General features: G+C 43.1%; 1 protein-coding gene across 1 annotated transcript in view; it reads right to left on the bottom strand.

Annotated features, from left to right (window-relative positions):
* LOC124041489 (inactive tyrosine-protein kinase 7-like) overlaps positions 1 to 17,878 on the bottom strand; it is a 225,731-nt gene that overhangs the window by 42,029 nt on the left and 165,824 nt on the right. The window contains exon 6 of the mRNA XM_046359132.1: positions 4,871 to 5,001. Coding sequence (XP_046215088.1) covers positions 4,871 to 5,001 — 131 coding nt within the window. The remainder of the gene's footprint in view (positions 1 to 4,870; positions 5,002 to 17,878) is intronic.

Genomic DNA, 17,878 nt, shown 5'->3' with positions numbered 1-17,878 from the left:
TCTTCCGGTCTCCGACCGGATATTTTGGTTGAGATTTACCCCGACATTATTTCCAGACGTACAGCTATAGAATATACATTGCCTCGTGATCAATTTGATCGCTTATTAACGTTTACTAATACCTAAAATTGCATTACAAAAGTATTTCGAAGTGTTTTGTGAAAGTTTATCGTCGACTTTTTTAATTTAAAAAAATGACGTTACGTTATAAAACGCTATTTTTTTCCTTGATCACACAGTCTTCATATATCGATATCTAGGCTATATATGGACCAATTTAATCGAAAAAAAGACCCAATAGTGATGTTTATGGGACATCTAGGAGTGCCAACAAAGAAGATGGTCAAAGGTAATGAATGTTTTATATTTTATTTGTGTGTTTTGTGTAGCGCCGACTATGCTAATTATTTTGTTTACGTCCCCTGCGGGTCTTTTGGGGTGTTACATGCTATCAGATAATAGCTTCTCATGCTTTCGCCGAAAAGCATTTAAAAAATCTGACTTGTTGCCTGGATTCACAACGAGTGTAGCTTTAATTCAGTACCCTGCATGTGTATTTTAATGAACGTTTGAGTTTTAACGAGTGCTATTAGCATTTAGCGTATTGCATTTGCATTTCCAGATGTCTAGATGGGACGCCTGCCTGTCGGGTAGGAGCAAGAGGTTAAACAAACCCACCCACAAACCCTCCTAAAATAGTTTCACCAAAATCTGCCAACCCTGTTTAGCTTTCACGCTACAGTTAGGCTCGACAGTAGGCTTGTATTTGAGGTGATGAAATTTGATCTTATTTGTGATTTGTCAAAAACTGTAAACGACTTACGTAATGTGCTCCGGTTCTTGTATACACCGTAACAAGTACATCAAAGATTTGTAATATGTTGAAAAGTGGCTAAACTAAGTTAATATTTTTCGGACTTTGTTAAAAGAATGTAAAGAATGTAGCTGCTGTTAGCTTAGCTTACACGCATCTCTTTTCTAAACAATATTACATTTGCCCATGTACTCACCAAAGATGTTGTCACGTCCTGACCTTAGTTCCCTTTGTATGTTTCTATTTTAGGTAGGTCAGGGCGTGATTTGGGGTGGGCATTCTTTGTTTTGTTCTTGTGTTTATATTTCTATGTTTTTGGTCTGGTATGGTTCCCAATCAGAGGCAGCTGTCAATCGTTGTTTCTGTTTGAGAACCATACTTAGGTAGCCTGTTTTCCCCCTCTTGTTTGTGGGAGGTTATTTTCCGTTTCAGTGTTTTTCACCATACGGGACTGTTTCGGGTTTCTTTATTTGCTTGTTCGTTTGTTTCCTGTGTTCAGTGTAATAAATATGACGAACACTTACCACGCTGCATATTGGTCCGATATTTCCTACTCCTCCTCCTCCTCAGAAGAAGAGATTCGTTACAGATGTGGTACATTGTAAACTAGTCTAGCTTTTAGGTTGCTAACTTCTGTTTTTTTAGTTTTTTATGTCAGCGCAACCTGTTATTTAGACTGGTTTATGGAATGAGTTTGGCTGTGGATGTGTTCCGTGTGATGCTTGGATGATGAAGTTTGCATTTATTTTTTACAATAAAAGGTGAAATTGAGGAATAAAAGTTGTGAAGTCCTTTATTTCCAATCAGTACAAAACACTGTTTAGATGCTTTTCAGACAACGATGCTGTTTAGACGTGTTTGTGGCATCATACGTTCTGTTGCTACTGTTCCAATCACATATTTGCGATGGTACGCTGCAGGGGACCACTCAACAATGATACCCTCAAACACCAAATTAGATATACCTCATTTAAAAATAGACCATCATCACTGTCAACTGTGAATGAGAATTACTCACGTTTTACTGGTGAAACTGCATCTGCATGCCAATCATTTGATTGATCTCAAATCGGTGTCATGGGAATAGCCAATGCATTTCAATCTTATTGAAATACTATTTTGTGAGCGGATTAGAGCAAATGTTTAAAACAAAAAACTATTCGCCTTTCTTATATTTTGTTTCAGTCAAAGAATACATCCTGAATAGTGACGGACTCTGTTGAGTGTTGGCGCATGACCCTTTTTTGGGGACTATTCAGCTTCAGCTGACCATCCTAAAATGAGCAGATGTTTTTGGTGTAAAAGAAATGCTATAGTCCTACTCTGCTATGCTATTATCTTCTGTTCTGTTCTGTAAAATACAAATGAATTATTATGTCATCTCGCGAGACATTGATTCAGCTTTGTGCTAACTTTACTAAACAAGCACCACTGTGAGAAGTGATCGTCTTCTATTAGTAATGATAACAATAATAATAATAATAAGTGAGGAGTAGGACTATCAGGCGTAGGAAAACAAATCTTGATGAGTGTTAATTTAAACGATTGGAGCACTTTTCGTGGTTCTGAATGGACAACACCAAGATCACGCAATGATGAATTAGATGTTGAAGGATAGCTGAATGATAGTTCTGCCATTAGGCCACTTAAGGAAAAAGCCTAATAAGTGTAAGTCTACGTGGTATAGCTAGTTGTAGGCTATAGCCTAATGTAAATACAAATAAATATAGCACTGTATGCGAGGAGAGCTTTAGTTGCGAGTAGGCATTTCATTGTATTGTTTTAGCTTACACTATGTATCATAAATAAACGTTGATTTGATTAGCTTGAACACATGGTTACAATATACCTTATTACAGAATACATTTTTTTTAAACTGAGGTGAACTATCAATTCATAGAATTCATTTGCATATATTTAAATCATCAAATCAATTGACCAAGTAGTGAAAATAAAATCATTACTACGCAGAATTGAAGGAAATTAATTTAAAAACAGTAATAAAATCAAGCTTTTGGTGTGGTGTAATGCATCTCAATAAAGTAGAACCTAAATGCATTATTACCTCCAACTTGGATATATTCAACCAATAGCCAATACAAGCTAAAAATCCCAAGCAGGGCAACAGCAACTTCCACAGAGGGTCAGGCTCCTTGGGCTTTGCCGTGGCCACTCTGGTTGTGGGTGTCCTCGTCAGAATGGTGGCACTGTAACCAAGTGGTCAAATATCATTCTGAGTTCCACTGCACAAGAGAGGGTCCGTGGAGTTTTATGAACATACTGTAATTAAATAGAATTCATTTAGAATTAACCAAATTAATTTCCCTGAAATAGTTTTACCGGCTCTGTTTATTCTCAAATTGAAAAATATGAGGGAACGCCGCTCATCCGCTCTCCGGCAGCACTACACCCTGGTCACTACACCCCTGGTCACTACACCCCTGGTCACTACAAAGATACGTTCTTCTTTTTTTTCACCCCTTTTTTCTCCCCAATTTCGTGGTATCCAATTGGTAGTAGTTACAGTCTTGTCTCATTGCTGCAACTGCTGTACGGACTCGGGAGAGGCGTCCTCCGAAACACAACCCAACCAAGCCGCACTGCTTCTTGACACAATGCCCATCCAACCCAGAAGCCAGCTGCACCAATGTGTTGGAGGAAACACGGATATCCCTGCCGGCCAAACCCTCCTCTAACCCGGACGACGCTGGGCCAATTGTGAGCCGCCCAATGGGCCTCCCGGTCGCGGCCAGCTGCGACAGAGCCTGGACTCGAACCCAGAATCTCTAGTGGCACAGCTAGCACTGCGATGCGCCACTCGGGAGGCCTCAGGCATTCTTCTTAACTCTGTTGCCAGAGAGGAAGGAAACGAACCGCTCAGGGATTTCACCATGAGGCCAATGGTGACTTTAAAAAATGTACAGAGTTTAATGGCTGTGATGGGAGAAAACTGAGGATGGATCAACAACACTGTAGTTAACCCAAAATACTAACCTAATTGACAGAGTGAAAAGAAGGAAGCCTGTGCAGAATACAAATATTACAAAACATGCATCCTGTTTGCAACAAGGCACTAAAGTAATACTGCAAAAAATGTGGCTAAGCAATTAATTTTTTGTCCTGAATACAACGAGTTGTGTTTGGGGCAAATGCAATACAACACATTACTGAGTCCCACTCTCCATATTTTCAAGCATAGTGGTGGCTGCATCATGTTATAGGTATGCTTGTAATCGTTAAGGGCTGCGGAGGTTTTGTAGAATAAAAAAAGAAACGGAATAGAGCTAGGCACAGGAAAGATCCTAGAGGAAAACCTGGTTCAGTCTGCTTTCTACCAGACACTGGGAGATGAATTCACCATTCAGCAGGACAATAACCTAAAATACAAGACCAAATGTACACTGGAGTTGCATACCAAGAAGACAGTGAATGTTCCTGAGTTGCCGAGTTACAGTTTAGACTTCAATGGCAAGACCTGAAAATGCTTGTCTAGCAAGGATCAACAACCAATTTAACTGAGTTTGAAGAACTTTGAAAAGTAAAAATGGGCAAATGTTGCGCACAATCCAGGTGTAGAAAGCTCTTAGAGCCTCACCCAGAAAATCTCACAGCTGTAGTCGCTGCCAAAGGTGCTGCCTCAAAGGGGTGTGATTAATTATGTAAATTAGATATTTCTGTATTTAATTTTCAGTACATTTGTAAACACTTCTAAAAACATGTTTTCACTTTGTCATTATGGGGTATTATGTGTAGATGGTAAGCATAATATATATATATATATATATATATATATATATATATATATATATGCTTACTTATATATATATATATATATATATATATATATATATATATATATATATATATATATATATATATATATTCAGGCTGTAACACAACAAAATGTGGGTATGAATACTTTCTGAAAAGGCACAGTAGCCATGTTATTTTTAATCGTTTGTGTTATTCATTACTCACGGCATAATTATTCCTTGAGCCATTATAATAATTATGTCATCATGTGTGTGTGTATCTGCGTGTATGTTAGTGTAGTACCTGCTATGAGGAGGGAGGCCTCCAGCGTGACGTCAGGGCCCCGGGGCCCTCTACCCACACACCTGTAGGAGCCAGTGTTTCTGGGCTTCACCTGGGTGATTAGCAGGGTGCCGTTAGTGTACAGGATCACTCTATGGAGAGAGGAGAGGGGACACAGGTAGTACTCAGATGAACATCAATACTGCCATTCACTTGCTGATACTCTCAACCAAACCAGAGTACGAATGCAGAAACTGAAGAAGGTACGTACACTAAAGGAAAATTTCACCCCAAAATGTATCATACAGAGAGGATTTCTGTATTTTGAAAATTACATATCTTGAAAACTTGAGTGCTGACAAGCAAAACATTTTGGGACTATGTCAACAACGGACTAATGAAACAAATACGGAAATATCGTTTTTGGGTGGAGTTTTCCTTTAATAGAGTAGGTTTAGCTGTGCAAAGACATATTTTGAATAGGTGATTTTACAGTATGCACTCAGGGTAATACCCTTTTCACACTACCATGCCGACCTGAACCATACTGTGTTGGCTTTGCAGGCTTGGATATTTTCTTTTCAAATGGTCCTTTCCAGTGGGGTTCCAGCTGTGGTAGATTCGTAACCAGGCCAACAGCTTGGCTCGGCTCAGTGTGAAAAGGGTATGTGTCTATTCTATCGGGCCCAGTGTACGCCATGCCCCTTTTCTGGCCCCTGTTAGGGAAAGAGGAGTATCGGTGTGTGTGATGGAGAGGATAAAGACTCATAACTGTCTGACCTTTTGTCAGCTCAAAGTCTGACAGCTAAGGAGCTTCACATCTAATAACAACACAGAGAGCAAGACAGACTGGCACACCATCATTATCTATTCTTCCCTCATAGCAATATGATACTAGGTTTCACTGGCTAGCTACTAGACGGCCTGCCATTTAAAGCTACAGCCTAAGATTGATGTATCTGTTTTTAAACTTTTAAATGAATTATATATAGCCATTGATTCTTGAATATTGTTTTTTTTTAAATGCCAAAATGTAGCTTTAAAGGAAGTGAAATGTGCAGTGAGAGAGAAATGCTATCGCCAAGGCTAGTGCCATGTAATACACATAGATACAATTTTACATGTATGTAGTATGACTTGCATATAAATGATTTGTGAAGCATTTATGTTGTGCTTATTTATGCATGCTTTATGAATTGCCTATATTAAGCCTTTATATTATATACGTTATATTACTTTATTGATATAAACTTGGGAAAATGATACAAAAGTAGGGACTATTTTCAACACCGTTTGTAACCTAAAAAAAGTAATCACCCAGCTCCCGATCCCTCTGATAGGGATGTGCATGGCAATCCACCATTCATTCTGATCTTAACTCCAACCCGGAAGGACTCTGACATTGTTTACGCTGCTCGTTCCGTGGGATAGCGAATGCTCCTACCACTGTCTCTCCCAAGCGTCTTTTACCGGTGTTTGGCTTACTGCCCCGCATACTGCTTGTATCCACAGCACTAACTTGCAAGGTGGTAATCTCCTGCTCGTTTAGTAAAGTGCAGCCAGGATCCATACAGTGAGCAAGTTCTCCGCCTTCTCTCTGTTTATCGTACTGGTGCATGTGTGTCGATTGTGTGTTTGCCATTTCACTGGCGGAGCTTGTTTTCGGGGGACGGGTGTAGGTTGTGTTTGCGAACTCATTTTTTAGCTCACAACAAGCTTGTAGCATGGCTAACACTAGACAGAAAAACACTGCAAACCTCAATGCGAAAGAGGAATGTGTACTGTATCAAGCACTACAACACTCCACCACTCGATCAACAAAACTAGTTCTATAAAGGGCTAATAGATCTGCAGGAAAATAACTAAGTCTGTCCTGCTTATATCTCTCCAATTTTGTGCACACATTTGTTTACATCCCTGTTAGTGAGCATTTCTCCTGTGCCAAGATAATCCATCCACCTGACAGGTGTGGCATATCAAGAACCTGATTAAACAGCATGATCATTAATTACACAGGTGCACCTTGTGCTAGGAAGAATTGAAGGCCACTCTAAAATGTGCAGTTTTGTCACACAACATAATGCCACAGATGTCTCATGTTTTGAGGGAGTGTGAAATTGGCATGCTGACTGCAGGAATGTCCACCAGAGCTGTTGCCAGATAATTTTATGTTTCTATCTCTACCATTAGCCGTCTCCAACGTCGGTTTAGATAATTTGGCAGTACGTCCAATCGGCCTCACAACCGTAGACCACATGTAAACAGGCCAACCCATGACCTCCACATCCGGCTTCATCACCTGCGGGATTGTTTGAGACCAGCCATCTGGACAGCTGATGAAACTGAGGAGTATTTCTGTCTGTAATAAAGCCCTTTTGTGGGGAAAAACTTATTTTGATTGGCTGGGCCTGGCTCCCCAGTGGGTGGGCCTGGTTCCCAAGTGGGTGGGCCTATGCCCTTAACTGCCCAAACATGGCTGCCCAGCATGGCTGCCCACCCTGCCCAGTCACGTGAAATCCATAGATTAGTAGAATAATTTTGCACACCTAATTTTTCAGTTTTTGATTTCTTAAAAAAGTTTGAAATATCCAATAAATGTCATTCCATTTCATGATTGTGTCCCACTTGTTGTTGATTCTTCACAAAAAAATACAGTTTTATATCTTTATGTTTTTAAGCCTGAAATGTGGCAAAAGGTCGCAAAGTTCAAGGGGGCCGAATACTTTCGCAAGGCACTGTACCACCCCCTTCGCATAAAGTGCCTGCCTCTCTCCCTCGCGCAGCAGTACCAGTCAAAAGTTTGGACAGACTTACTCAGTCAAGGGTTTTTCTTCATTTTTTACTATTTTCTTTATTGTAGAATAATAGTGAAGACATCTTAACTATGAAATCACACATAGAAACATATAGTAAATCCCAAAAGTGTTAAACAAATCAAAATGTATTTTATGTTTGAGATTCTTCAAAGCAGCCACCCTTTGCCTTGATGACAGCTTTGCACACTCTTTGCATTCTCTCAACCAGCTTCACCTGGAATGCTCTTGAAGAAGTTCCCACATATGTGACCGACCACCTTGATTCTGTCTTATGTAGGTGTAGCTGCAGTGTTTTTTTTGACATTGGATAAAAGCAGACACACAGAGCTACAAAGTGGTATATCATACACTGCATTTGAGGAACAATGGGAAAGTCATTCTGCTTTGAAAGTTGATAAACTTGTAACTTCACTTTTGAGAAAATGGCCTTTGAATGTTTTGGTACCTACTGGTGAGCTCTTATTTGTCTTCTTTGCTGGATATTCAACCAAAAAATAATTTAAATAGTGAAATTATTTTAAAAATCCATCACTACTCTCTGACAACACACCATGTCTACACAGACAGACACACACACACGCAATCATGCACGCATGCACACACACACACTTTTCAGCAGCTTTGAACAAACCCTCCTATTTTGGTAGCTTTTATTTTGGTACACCAATGATCTCGCCCATGAGGCTAAAATCCTATTTTTTTCTCAACTCTAAACAACCTTGAAAATCCAATGAGATTCCAGGTTCTCCTTGGTTTCAAGCATCTGAATCAAATGAACGTCAAATATTATTCACATATATCCCCTTCAGCTGTGTCTACCATCCAGGTACAAGGCCAGCAGTCAAAACCCCTACAAGAAAGAAGTGCTCCCCAGATATTACCCCAGAAGAGATCAATAAACCCAGATACCCACAAACACACACACAAACCCCTTAGGCTGCTCTAAGACACCGCAGCCTGAGATCCCTGTTCACTTCATTGGAGACAGCAAGAGATGTGTGTACAGGACAAACACAGCTGAACATATAAGCTGTGTGTGTGCGCGCACACACGTGCGCGTGTGCCAGGGTTATTATAGTAAAGGAAAATTAATCATAACAAAAAAATATTTAGCGGGGCCACTTGAGTGGCGCAGTGGTATAAGGCATTGCAACTTGGAGACAGTGCACAATTGGCCCAGCTTCGTCCGGATTAGTGGAGGATTTGTCTGGCCGATTGCCAGTCGCCAGTTGAACAGTGTTTCCTCCGACACATTGGTGTGGCTGGCTTCCGGGTTAAGTGAGCAGTGTGGCTTGACAGGGTTTTAGCGATGGGACAAGACTGGATATAAAAAAGTAACAAAGATTATATCTTTTTTTTTTTGCAAACTCAAATAAAATAATTTACAAACACGTTTGAAAAACTACAACCATACTAAGAGACAACTATATCAACAGACCATTCTGCCACCTCTGGTCTCTTGGCCCTCCCACCCCTAAGGAAGGGCACCTCCCATTCAGACCAGTCAAAGCTCTTCTCTGTCCTGGCACCCCAACGGTGGAACCAGATTCCTCGGAAAGCAGAGTCCCTGCCCATCTTCCGAAAACATGTGAAACCACACCTCTTCAAATAGTACTTTAAATAATCTCACAGCACCCCCCACCCCCAAAAAAGCCTTTTGTGAACTAACACTTGCACTTACCCCCCTTACTAGCACTGACTGCTGATAGCTACTTCACTGAGGAACAATGTACTTACTATGACTGAAATATGTGGTTGTCCCACCAAGCTATCTTAAGATGAATGCACTAACTGTAAGTCGCTCTGGATAAGAGCGTCTGATAATTTATGAAAACGTAAAAGTACACTGCAACTACTATCTTTGACTCCAAAACTAACTGGAAAAAAAACAACATTGTGGTCGTTATGTTCAGTTTTAGTGCAAATATCGAATGTGGTTTTCAAACTTTTTTTTCTAATGGGGTTTTCAAGCTTCTAAATCTGGTGGGTCACATTGAAATTGACTTTATAATTCAAAAGGTAGGTACTCCAAATCAAATCAGAACCACAGATATTGGGTGTGTTTGAATGGTATGGTTAAAGCAACCGACTGCAGAAGAAAGTCAAGGAGTGAAATCGGGGGAGGTGCATCTGCGACAGCGGAAAGTCGGGACACCAATGTGGTTTTCCAACAGCAAGGCCAAGATCAACATGTCAGTGTTGCCATTGTTTATAAAAAGGTTTTCATTATGATGCCGAAATTAACATATACCACACCCCCATTTCACACATTCAAACTGAAATCATAAGATAATATTATGTGTACATTGTACAATCAATAAGGGAGAGAGAGACTCAAATATCACATTTTTTTGTGTATATCCATCCACTGTACACAAATACATTGTGGTAAATTGGTTCCTGTTTTAGTCATGTCTTGGGTCACATTTGTGTGGGTCAAAAAAACAAAACAACTAATGATTGGTTGACAATAGAGCCTTCCGCAATGCCGGTTGATGGCTGCAAGATGAAGTTGGTGAAGAGCAACTGCAGAAACTTGCAGTCATGACCTTTGATCACATGGTTTTTGTAAAGTTCATGCAGTCGACAATGGGCGCAAGTCCCAGGCCCCAAGGTTCCGGTCTAGAAACACGCTTTCCACTGTACCCATACGGCACTTTCGGTATTGCAGTTTAAGTCTGGGACAGTAAGACAATTCCCATAGATGGTCCCATAGAGAAGTAAAATAAGACAATTCCAAATAAGACACTTTAGTCATCACCTTTGTACACAAAACCTACATTTAATTATTCAAGTAATTGTCTTAGAGGCTGATTTTTCTTCATCACTCACAGTGGAAGATAATACATGTTTTATATTCATCCAGTCTGTCATGTTTCTGGATGCTGTTTCAAGTTCATTTATAAGCTCAGTGGCAAGTAGGAAAATGTTTATCTCAGAATGCAACACACTTTGAAAGGCCATCAATTGTTAGTCACCGACTTGGCAAAAGTGATCCACTCGAACGCGCCCATTGAGATGATCATGATACAAGACCTCGCTCTCTCACAATCAAACAAGATTATTTACGCATGTGCACTTCACGCTGCTTCAACGTGGTGGCTACCGGACCAAATAAGTGTAGAAGTTTAGCCTTCTGAACTATTCCTGTTTACTTCATGTATCTACATCATCTCACTGTGTCTACCGTTAAACCTAACCGAAACTGTCATGTTTGTCATTTATTATCATGTCTTGTCCCTGTGCTCCCCATTCTATTCGTTTCCCTCTGCTGGTCTTGTTAGGTTCTTTCCCTCTTTCTATCCCTCTCTCTCCCCCTCCCTCTCTCACTCTCTCGCTCTCTCTTCTCTCTATCGTTCCGTTCCTGCTCCCAGCTGTTCCTATTCCCCTAATCATCATTTAGTCTTCCCACACCTGTTCCCGATCCTTTCCCCTGATTAGAGTCCCTATTTATTCCTTTGTGTTCCGTTCCTGTCCCGTCGGTTCCTTGTTTAGTATTCACCGTGCTGTGATTGTGTTTCGCCCTGTCCTGTCGTGTTTTTTGCCTTCATCAGATGCTGCGTGTGAGCAGGTGTCTCTGTCAACTACGGCCTGCGCCTACCCGGCGACCTGCAGTCTGTGGCCGCTTCTCTTGTTATTCCCCTCTACAGACTAGAGGATTTCTGTTATTCCCTGTTTGGACTTGAATAAACTCTGTTTCTGTTAAGTCGCTTTTGGGTCCTCTATCACCTGCATGACAGAAGGAACCGACCAAGGAATGGACCCAGCGACTTCAGACGCTCGTTACACTGCCGTCAAGATCCAAGGAGCCATGCTCGGCAGACACGAGCAGGAATTGTCTGCTGCTCGCCATGCCGTGGAGAACCTGGCCGCTCAGGTTTCCGACCTCTCTGGACAGTTCCAGAGTCTACGTCTCGTGCCACCTGTTACTTCCTGGCCTGCCGAGCCTCCAGAACCTAGGGTTAATAACCCACCTTGCTACTCCGGGCAGCCCACTGAGTGCCGCTCCTTTCTCACGCAGTGTGAGATTGTGTTCTCTCTCCAACCCAACACATACTCTAGAGAGAGAGCTCGGGTTGCTTACGTCATTTCACTCCTTACTGGCCGGGCTCGAGAATGGGGCACAGCTATCTGGGAGGCAAGGGCTGATTGCTCTAACAAGTTCCAGAACTTTAAAGAGGAGATGATTCGGGTTTTTGACCGTTCAGTTTTTGGTAGGGAGGCTTCTAGGGCCCTGGCTTCCTTATGCCAAGGTGAACGGTCCATAACGGATTATTCTATTGAGTTTCGCACTCTTGCTGCCTCTAGTGAGTGGAACGAGCCGGCGCTGCTCGCTCGTTTTCTGGAGGGGCTCCACGCAGTGGTTAAGGATGAGATTCTCTCCCGGGAGGTTCCTTCAGATGTGGACTCTTTGATTGCTCTCGCCATCCGCATAGAACGACGGGTAGATCTTCGTCACCGGGCTCGTGGAAGAGAGCTCGCATCAACGGTGTTTCCCTGCTCCGCATCGCAACCATCTCCCTCCTCTGGCTTTGAGACTGAGCCCATGCAGCTGGGAGGGATTCGCATCTCGACTAAGGAGAGGGAACGGAGGATCACCAACCGCCTGTGCCTCTATTGCGGAGTTGCTGGACATTTTGTTAATTCATGTCCAGTAAGAGGCCAGAGCCCATCAGTAAGCGGAGGGCTACTGGTGAGCGCTACTACTCAGGTCTCTTCATCTAGATCTTGTACTACTATGTCGGTCCATCTACGCTGGACCGGTTCGGGTGCTACATGCAGTGCCTTGATTGACTCTGGGGCTGAGGGTTGTTTCATGGACGAAGCATGGGTTCGGAAACATAACATTCCTTTCAGACCGTTAGACAAGCCTACGCCCATGTTTGCCTTAGATGGTAGTCATCTTCCCAGTATCAAATTTGAGACACTACCTTTAACTCTCACAGTATCTGGTAACCACAGTGAGACTATTTCTTTTTGATTTTCCGTTCACCGTTTACACCTGTTGTTTTGGGTCATCCCTGGCTAGTATGTCATAATCCTTCTATTAATTGGTCTAGTAATTCTATCCTATCCTGGAACGTTTCTTGTCATGTGAAGTGTTTAATGTCTGCCATCCCTCCCGTTTCTTCTGTTCCTACTTCTCAGGAGGAACCTGGCGATTTGACAGGAGTGCCGGAGGAATATCATGATCTGCGCACGGTCTTCAGTCGGTCCCGAGCCAACTCCCTTCCTCCTCACCGGTCGTATGATTGTAGTATTGATCTCCTTCCGGGGACCACTCCTCCTCGAGGTAGACTATACTCTCTGTCGGCTCCCGAACGTAAGGCTCTCGAGGATTATTTGTCTGTGTCTCTTGACGCCGGTACCATAGTGCCTTCTTCTTCTCCGGCCGGGGCGGGGTTCTTTTTGTTAAGAAGAAGGACGGTACTCTGCGCCCCTGCGTGGATTATCGAGGGCTGAATGACATAACGGTTAAGAATCGTTATCCGCTTCCCCTTATGTCATCAGCCTTCGAGATTCTGCAGGGAGCCAGGTGCTTTACTAAGTTGGACCTTCGTAACGCTTACCATCTCGTGCGCATCAGAGAGGGGGACGAGTGGAAAACGGCGTTTAACACTCCGTTAGGGCATTTTGAGTACCGGGTTCTGCCGTTCGGTCTCGCCAATGCGCCAGCTGTTTTTCAGGCATTAGTTAATGATGTTCTGAGAGACATGCTGAACATCTTTGTTTTTGTCTATCTTGACGATATCCTGATTTTTTCTCCGTCACTCGAGATTCATGTTCAGCACGTTCGACGTGTTCTACAGCGCCTTTTAGAGAATTGTCTCTACGTAAAGGCTGAGAAGTGCTCTTTTCATGTCTCCTCCGTTACTTTTCTCGGTTCCGTTATTTCCGCTGAAGGCATTCAGATGGATTCCGCTAAGGTCCAAGCTGTCAGTGATTGGCCCGTTCCAAGGTCACGTGTCGAGTTGCAGCGCTTTTTAGGTTTCGCTAATTTCTATCGGCGTTTCATTCGTAATTTCGGTCAAGTTGCTGCCCCTCTCACAGCTCTTACTTCTGTCAAGACGTGTTTTAAGTGGTCCGGTTCCGCCCAGGGAGCTTTTGATCTTCTAAAAGAACGTTTTACGTCCGCTCCTATCCTCGTTACTCCTGACGTCACTAGACAATTCATTGTCGAGGTTGACGCTTCAGAGGTAGGCGTGGGAGCCATTCTATCCCAGCGCTTCCAGTCTGACGATAAGGTTCATCCTTGCGCTTATTTTTCTCATCGCCTGTCGCCATCTGAGCGCAACTATGATGTGGGTAACCGTGAACTGCTCGCCATCCGCTTAGCCCTAGGCGAATGGCGACAGTGGTTGGAGGGGGCGACCGTTCCTTTTGTCGTTTGGACAGACCATAAGAACCTTGAGTACATCCGTTCTGCCAAACGACTTAATGCCCGTCAAGCTCGTTGGGCGTTGTTTTTCGCTCGTTTCGAGTTTGTGATTTCTTACCGTCCGGGTAGCAGGAACACCAAGCCTGATGCCTTATCCCGTCTGTTTAGTTCTTCTGTGGCTTCTACTGATCCCGAGGGGATTCTTCCTTATGGGCGTGTTGTCGGGTTAACAGTCTGGGGAATTGAAGGACAGGTTAAGCAAGCACTCACGCACACTGCGTCGCCGCGCGCTTGTCCTAGTAACCTCCTTTTCGTTCCTGTTTCCACTCGTCTGGCTGTTCTTCAGTGGGCTCACTCTGCCAAGTTAGCTGGTCATCCCGGTGTTCGAGGCACTCTTGCGTCTATTCGCCAGCGCTTTTGGTGGCCGACTCAGGAGCGTGACACGCGCCGTTTCGTGGCTGCTTGTTCGGACTGCGCGCAGACTAAGTCGGGTAACTCTCCTCCTGCCGGTCGTCTCAGACCGCTCCCCATTCCTTCTCAACCATGGTCTCACATCGCCTTAGACTTCATTACCGGTCTGCCTTTGTCTGCGGGGAAGACTGTGAGAGCCGCCAATAAACGCAGGATTAAGAGTCCAAGGTATTGTTGCGGCCAGAGAGTGTGGCTTTCCACTCGCAACCTTCCTCTTACGACAGCTTCTCGTAAGTTGACTCCGCGGTTCATTGGTCCGTTCCGTGTCTCCCAGGTCGTCAATCCTGTCGCTGTGCGACTGCTTCTTCCGCGACATCTTCGTCGCGTCCATCCTGTCTTCCATGTCTCCTGTGTTAAGCCCTTTCTTCGCACCCCCGTTCGTCTTCCCTCCCCCTCCCGTCCTTGTCGAGAGCGCACCTATTTACAAGGTACATAAGATCATGGACATGCGTTCTCGGGGACGGGGTTCACCAATACTTAGTGGATTGGGAGGGTTACGGTCCTGAGGAGAGGAGTTGGGTTCCGTCTCGGGACGTGCTGGACCGTTCACTCATCGATGATTTCCTCCGTTGCCGCCAGGATTCCTCCTCGAGTGCGCCAGGAGGCGCTCGGTGAGTGGGGGGGTACTGTCATGTTTGTCATTTATTATCATGTCTTGTCCCTGTGCTCCCCATTCTATTCGTTTCCCTCTGCTGGTCTTGTTAGGTTCTTTCCCTCTTTCTATCCCTCTCTCTCCCCCTCCCTCTCTCACTCTCTCGCTCTCTCTTCTCTCTATCGTTCCGTTCCTGCTCCCAGCTGTTCCTATTCCCCTAATCATCATTTAGTCTTCCCACACCTGTTCCCGATCCTTTCCCCTGATTAGAGTCCCTATTTATTCCTTTGTGTTCCGTTCCTGTCCCGTCGGTTCCTTGTTTAGTATTCACCGTGCTGTGATTGTGTTTCGCCCTGTCCTGTCGTGTTTTTTGCCTTCATCAGATGCTGCGTGTGAGCAGGTGTCTCTGTCAACTACGGCCTGCGCCTACCCGAAGCGACCTGCAGTCTGTGGCCGCTTCTCTTGTTATTCCCCTCTACAGACTAGAGGATTTCTGTTATTCCCTGTTTGGACTTGAATAAACTCTGTTTCTGTTAAGTCGCTTTTGGGTCCTCTATCACCTGCATGACAGAAACTATGACCTGACCCATCACCTTATGAATTACTCCCCTACAGAGGCAAGTGCCAAAAAACACAAAAACTATACAACACATAAATGGTAGGGATGGGCGTCTTTCCCTTTCAAGACTATTCAATACATATCTAGATACATGAGCATCGATACGATACAGGAACGATACAGTTTGTTTTAGTTTTAAACCAATCGGTGAAATTCGGTATGATTAGAGAACGAATCAATGCAATTCAGTTTAATGCAATACGATTCTATTATAAATACAAATCTGCTGCTGATGGATCTCTTGAGCTGGGCCTCTCTGGATATGTCTGAGCTGACTTCTGTGTGTGTGTGTATATGTGTGTTAGGGATGTGACAAATGGACAATTATTCATGACGTTTAAACAGACATTTTCCCCCCATAAAAACAATAAGGAAAAAACATAACATTTCATGTAAATTCAACAGTGGTGTAAAGTACTTAAGTAAAAAAATACTTGAAAGTAAGACTTAAGTCGTTTTTGCACTTTACTATTTATATTTGACAACTTTTACTTTACTACATTCCTAAAGAAAATTATTACTACATTCCTGCTCACGCTTGTCAAGAGAACATCCTTGGTCATCCCCACTGCTCCTGATCTGGCGGACTCACTAAACACACGTTTCATTTGTAAATTATGTCTGAGTGTTAGAGCATGCCCCTGGCTATCTGTAAATAAAAAAAACAAGAAAATTATGCAGTCTGGTTTGCTTTATATAAGGAATTATTGATATTTACACTTTTACTTTTGATACTTAAGTACATTTTAGCAATCACATTTACTTTTGATACTTAATTATATTTAAAACAAATACCTATTTACTTTTACTCAAGTAGTATTTTACTGGGTGACATTCACTTTTACTTGAGTAATTTTCTATTAAGGTATTGTCATAACTCTCCTGTGACGATATGAAGGATCAGGTTACTGTCACGGCCGTCAAAAGAAGTGGACCAAAGTGCGGCGTGGTGAGCGTACATTTACTTTTATTTTAAAATGTTGCCAACAAACAACAAACGAAAGAAACAACCGTGAAGCTTACAGGGCTAAGTGCCACTAACAAAGTTAACTACCCACACCGAAAGGAGGGAAAAAGGGCTACCTAAGTATATATAGACAGCTGTCCCTGATTGAGAACCATACCCGGACAACACATAGAAACACAAATCATAGAAATAAAGGACATAGAATGCCCACCCAAATCACACCCTGACCAAACCAAAAATATACATAAAAAAGGCTCTCTAAGGTCAGGGCGTGACAGTTACAGTGGGTCCGTTCTACAGTGTGCTATCTCTCTCGAAGAGTGGGAGATTGGGAAGTCGGCTTTTTTATGGTGGTCGTAAAATACGCTGCCTCTATGCTCTGTAGTGTTCGAGTTTGGAATGTAAACTGTGGAACACAGAGAGACACATTAGGCGTTATAGAACCGCCCCTTCTTCCACAGTATAAAACCCACTTCCTACAAAATGTACATTAAGTCAGAGAACGCCGGTATGGAGTCCCCACTTTGGAACGGCTACAATTCTATGGGCCATCAGAACAGAAAATATGGAGCTGACGCTACATGTTGAAATGGTTAAGAACTACAACTGTATAGACCCAGGAGGCCAGACAGCGTGGTAGTCTATGGTTAACGTCCCCAGAAGTTACAATGTCTTTCGGAGTTGTTGCTTTCTCTGCTGCTCTGGATAGTGTCTGTTGTTATGGATATGTCAGGCGTACAGATGGTTGTTGCATAGAATGGATGCTTTCGCGGTTGTCGGTATTCTCGTACTAGGTTTACGTAATTTCCAGCTGCAGATGAGTAATTCTAAGTCTAGGGTTTGCTCTTATTCTGTTGTGATCGATAGTCTCAGAGTTTCACAATTTCCAGCCGGGTAGCCTGACTGTCCAGCAGACGGACTGGCGATTCCAACAGAAAAGACAACAACAACATACGGGCGTAAATATATACATTCCAATTATTTCCGAATGAGCGGCCGTTCATGTGCAAAGGATTAGCATTTCAATGATTATAATTATCAACTGTGTGTAGTGAAACCATTTTGTCATTCCCGCTTTTTATCTGTCCCCACCCCTTCCATTATCACCCCTTCCATTGTCTACCAAGCCATCATACTAGTTTAGCCCACTAGGGACTTATCAATGCATTGTGTTAGTAACCAATA

The sequence above is a fragment of the Oncorhynchus gorbuscha genome, linkage group LG08 (assembly GCF_021184085.1).
Source record: "Oncorhynchus gorbuscha isolate QuinsamMale2020 ecotype Even-year linkage group LG08, OgorEven_v1.0, whole genome shotgun sequence".
In the NCBI taxonomy this organism is placed as follows: Eukaryota; Metazoa; Chordata; class Actinopteri; order Salmoniformes; family Salmonidae; genus Oncorhynchus; species Oncorhynchus gorbuscha.
Note: the sequence above shows the minus strand (reverse complement) of the source record. Positions and strands in the feature narration are given on the sequence as shown.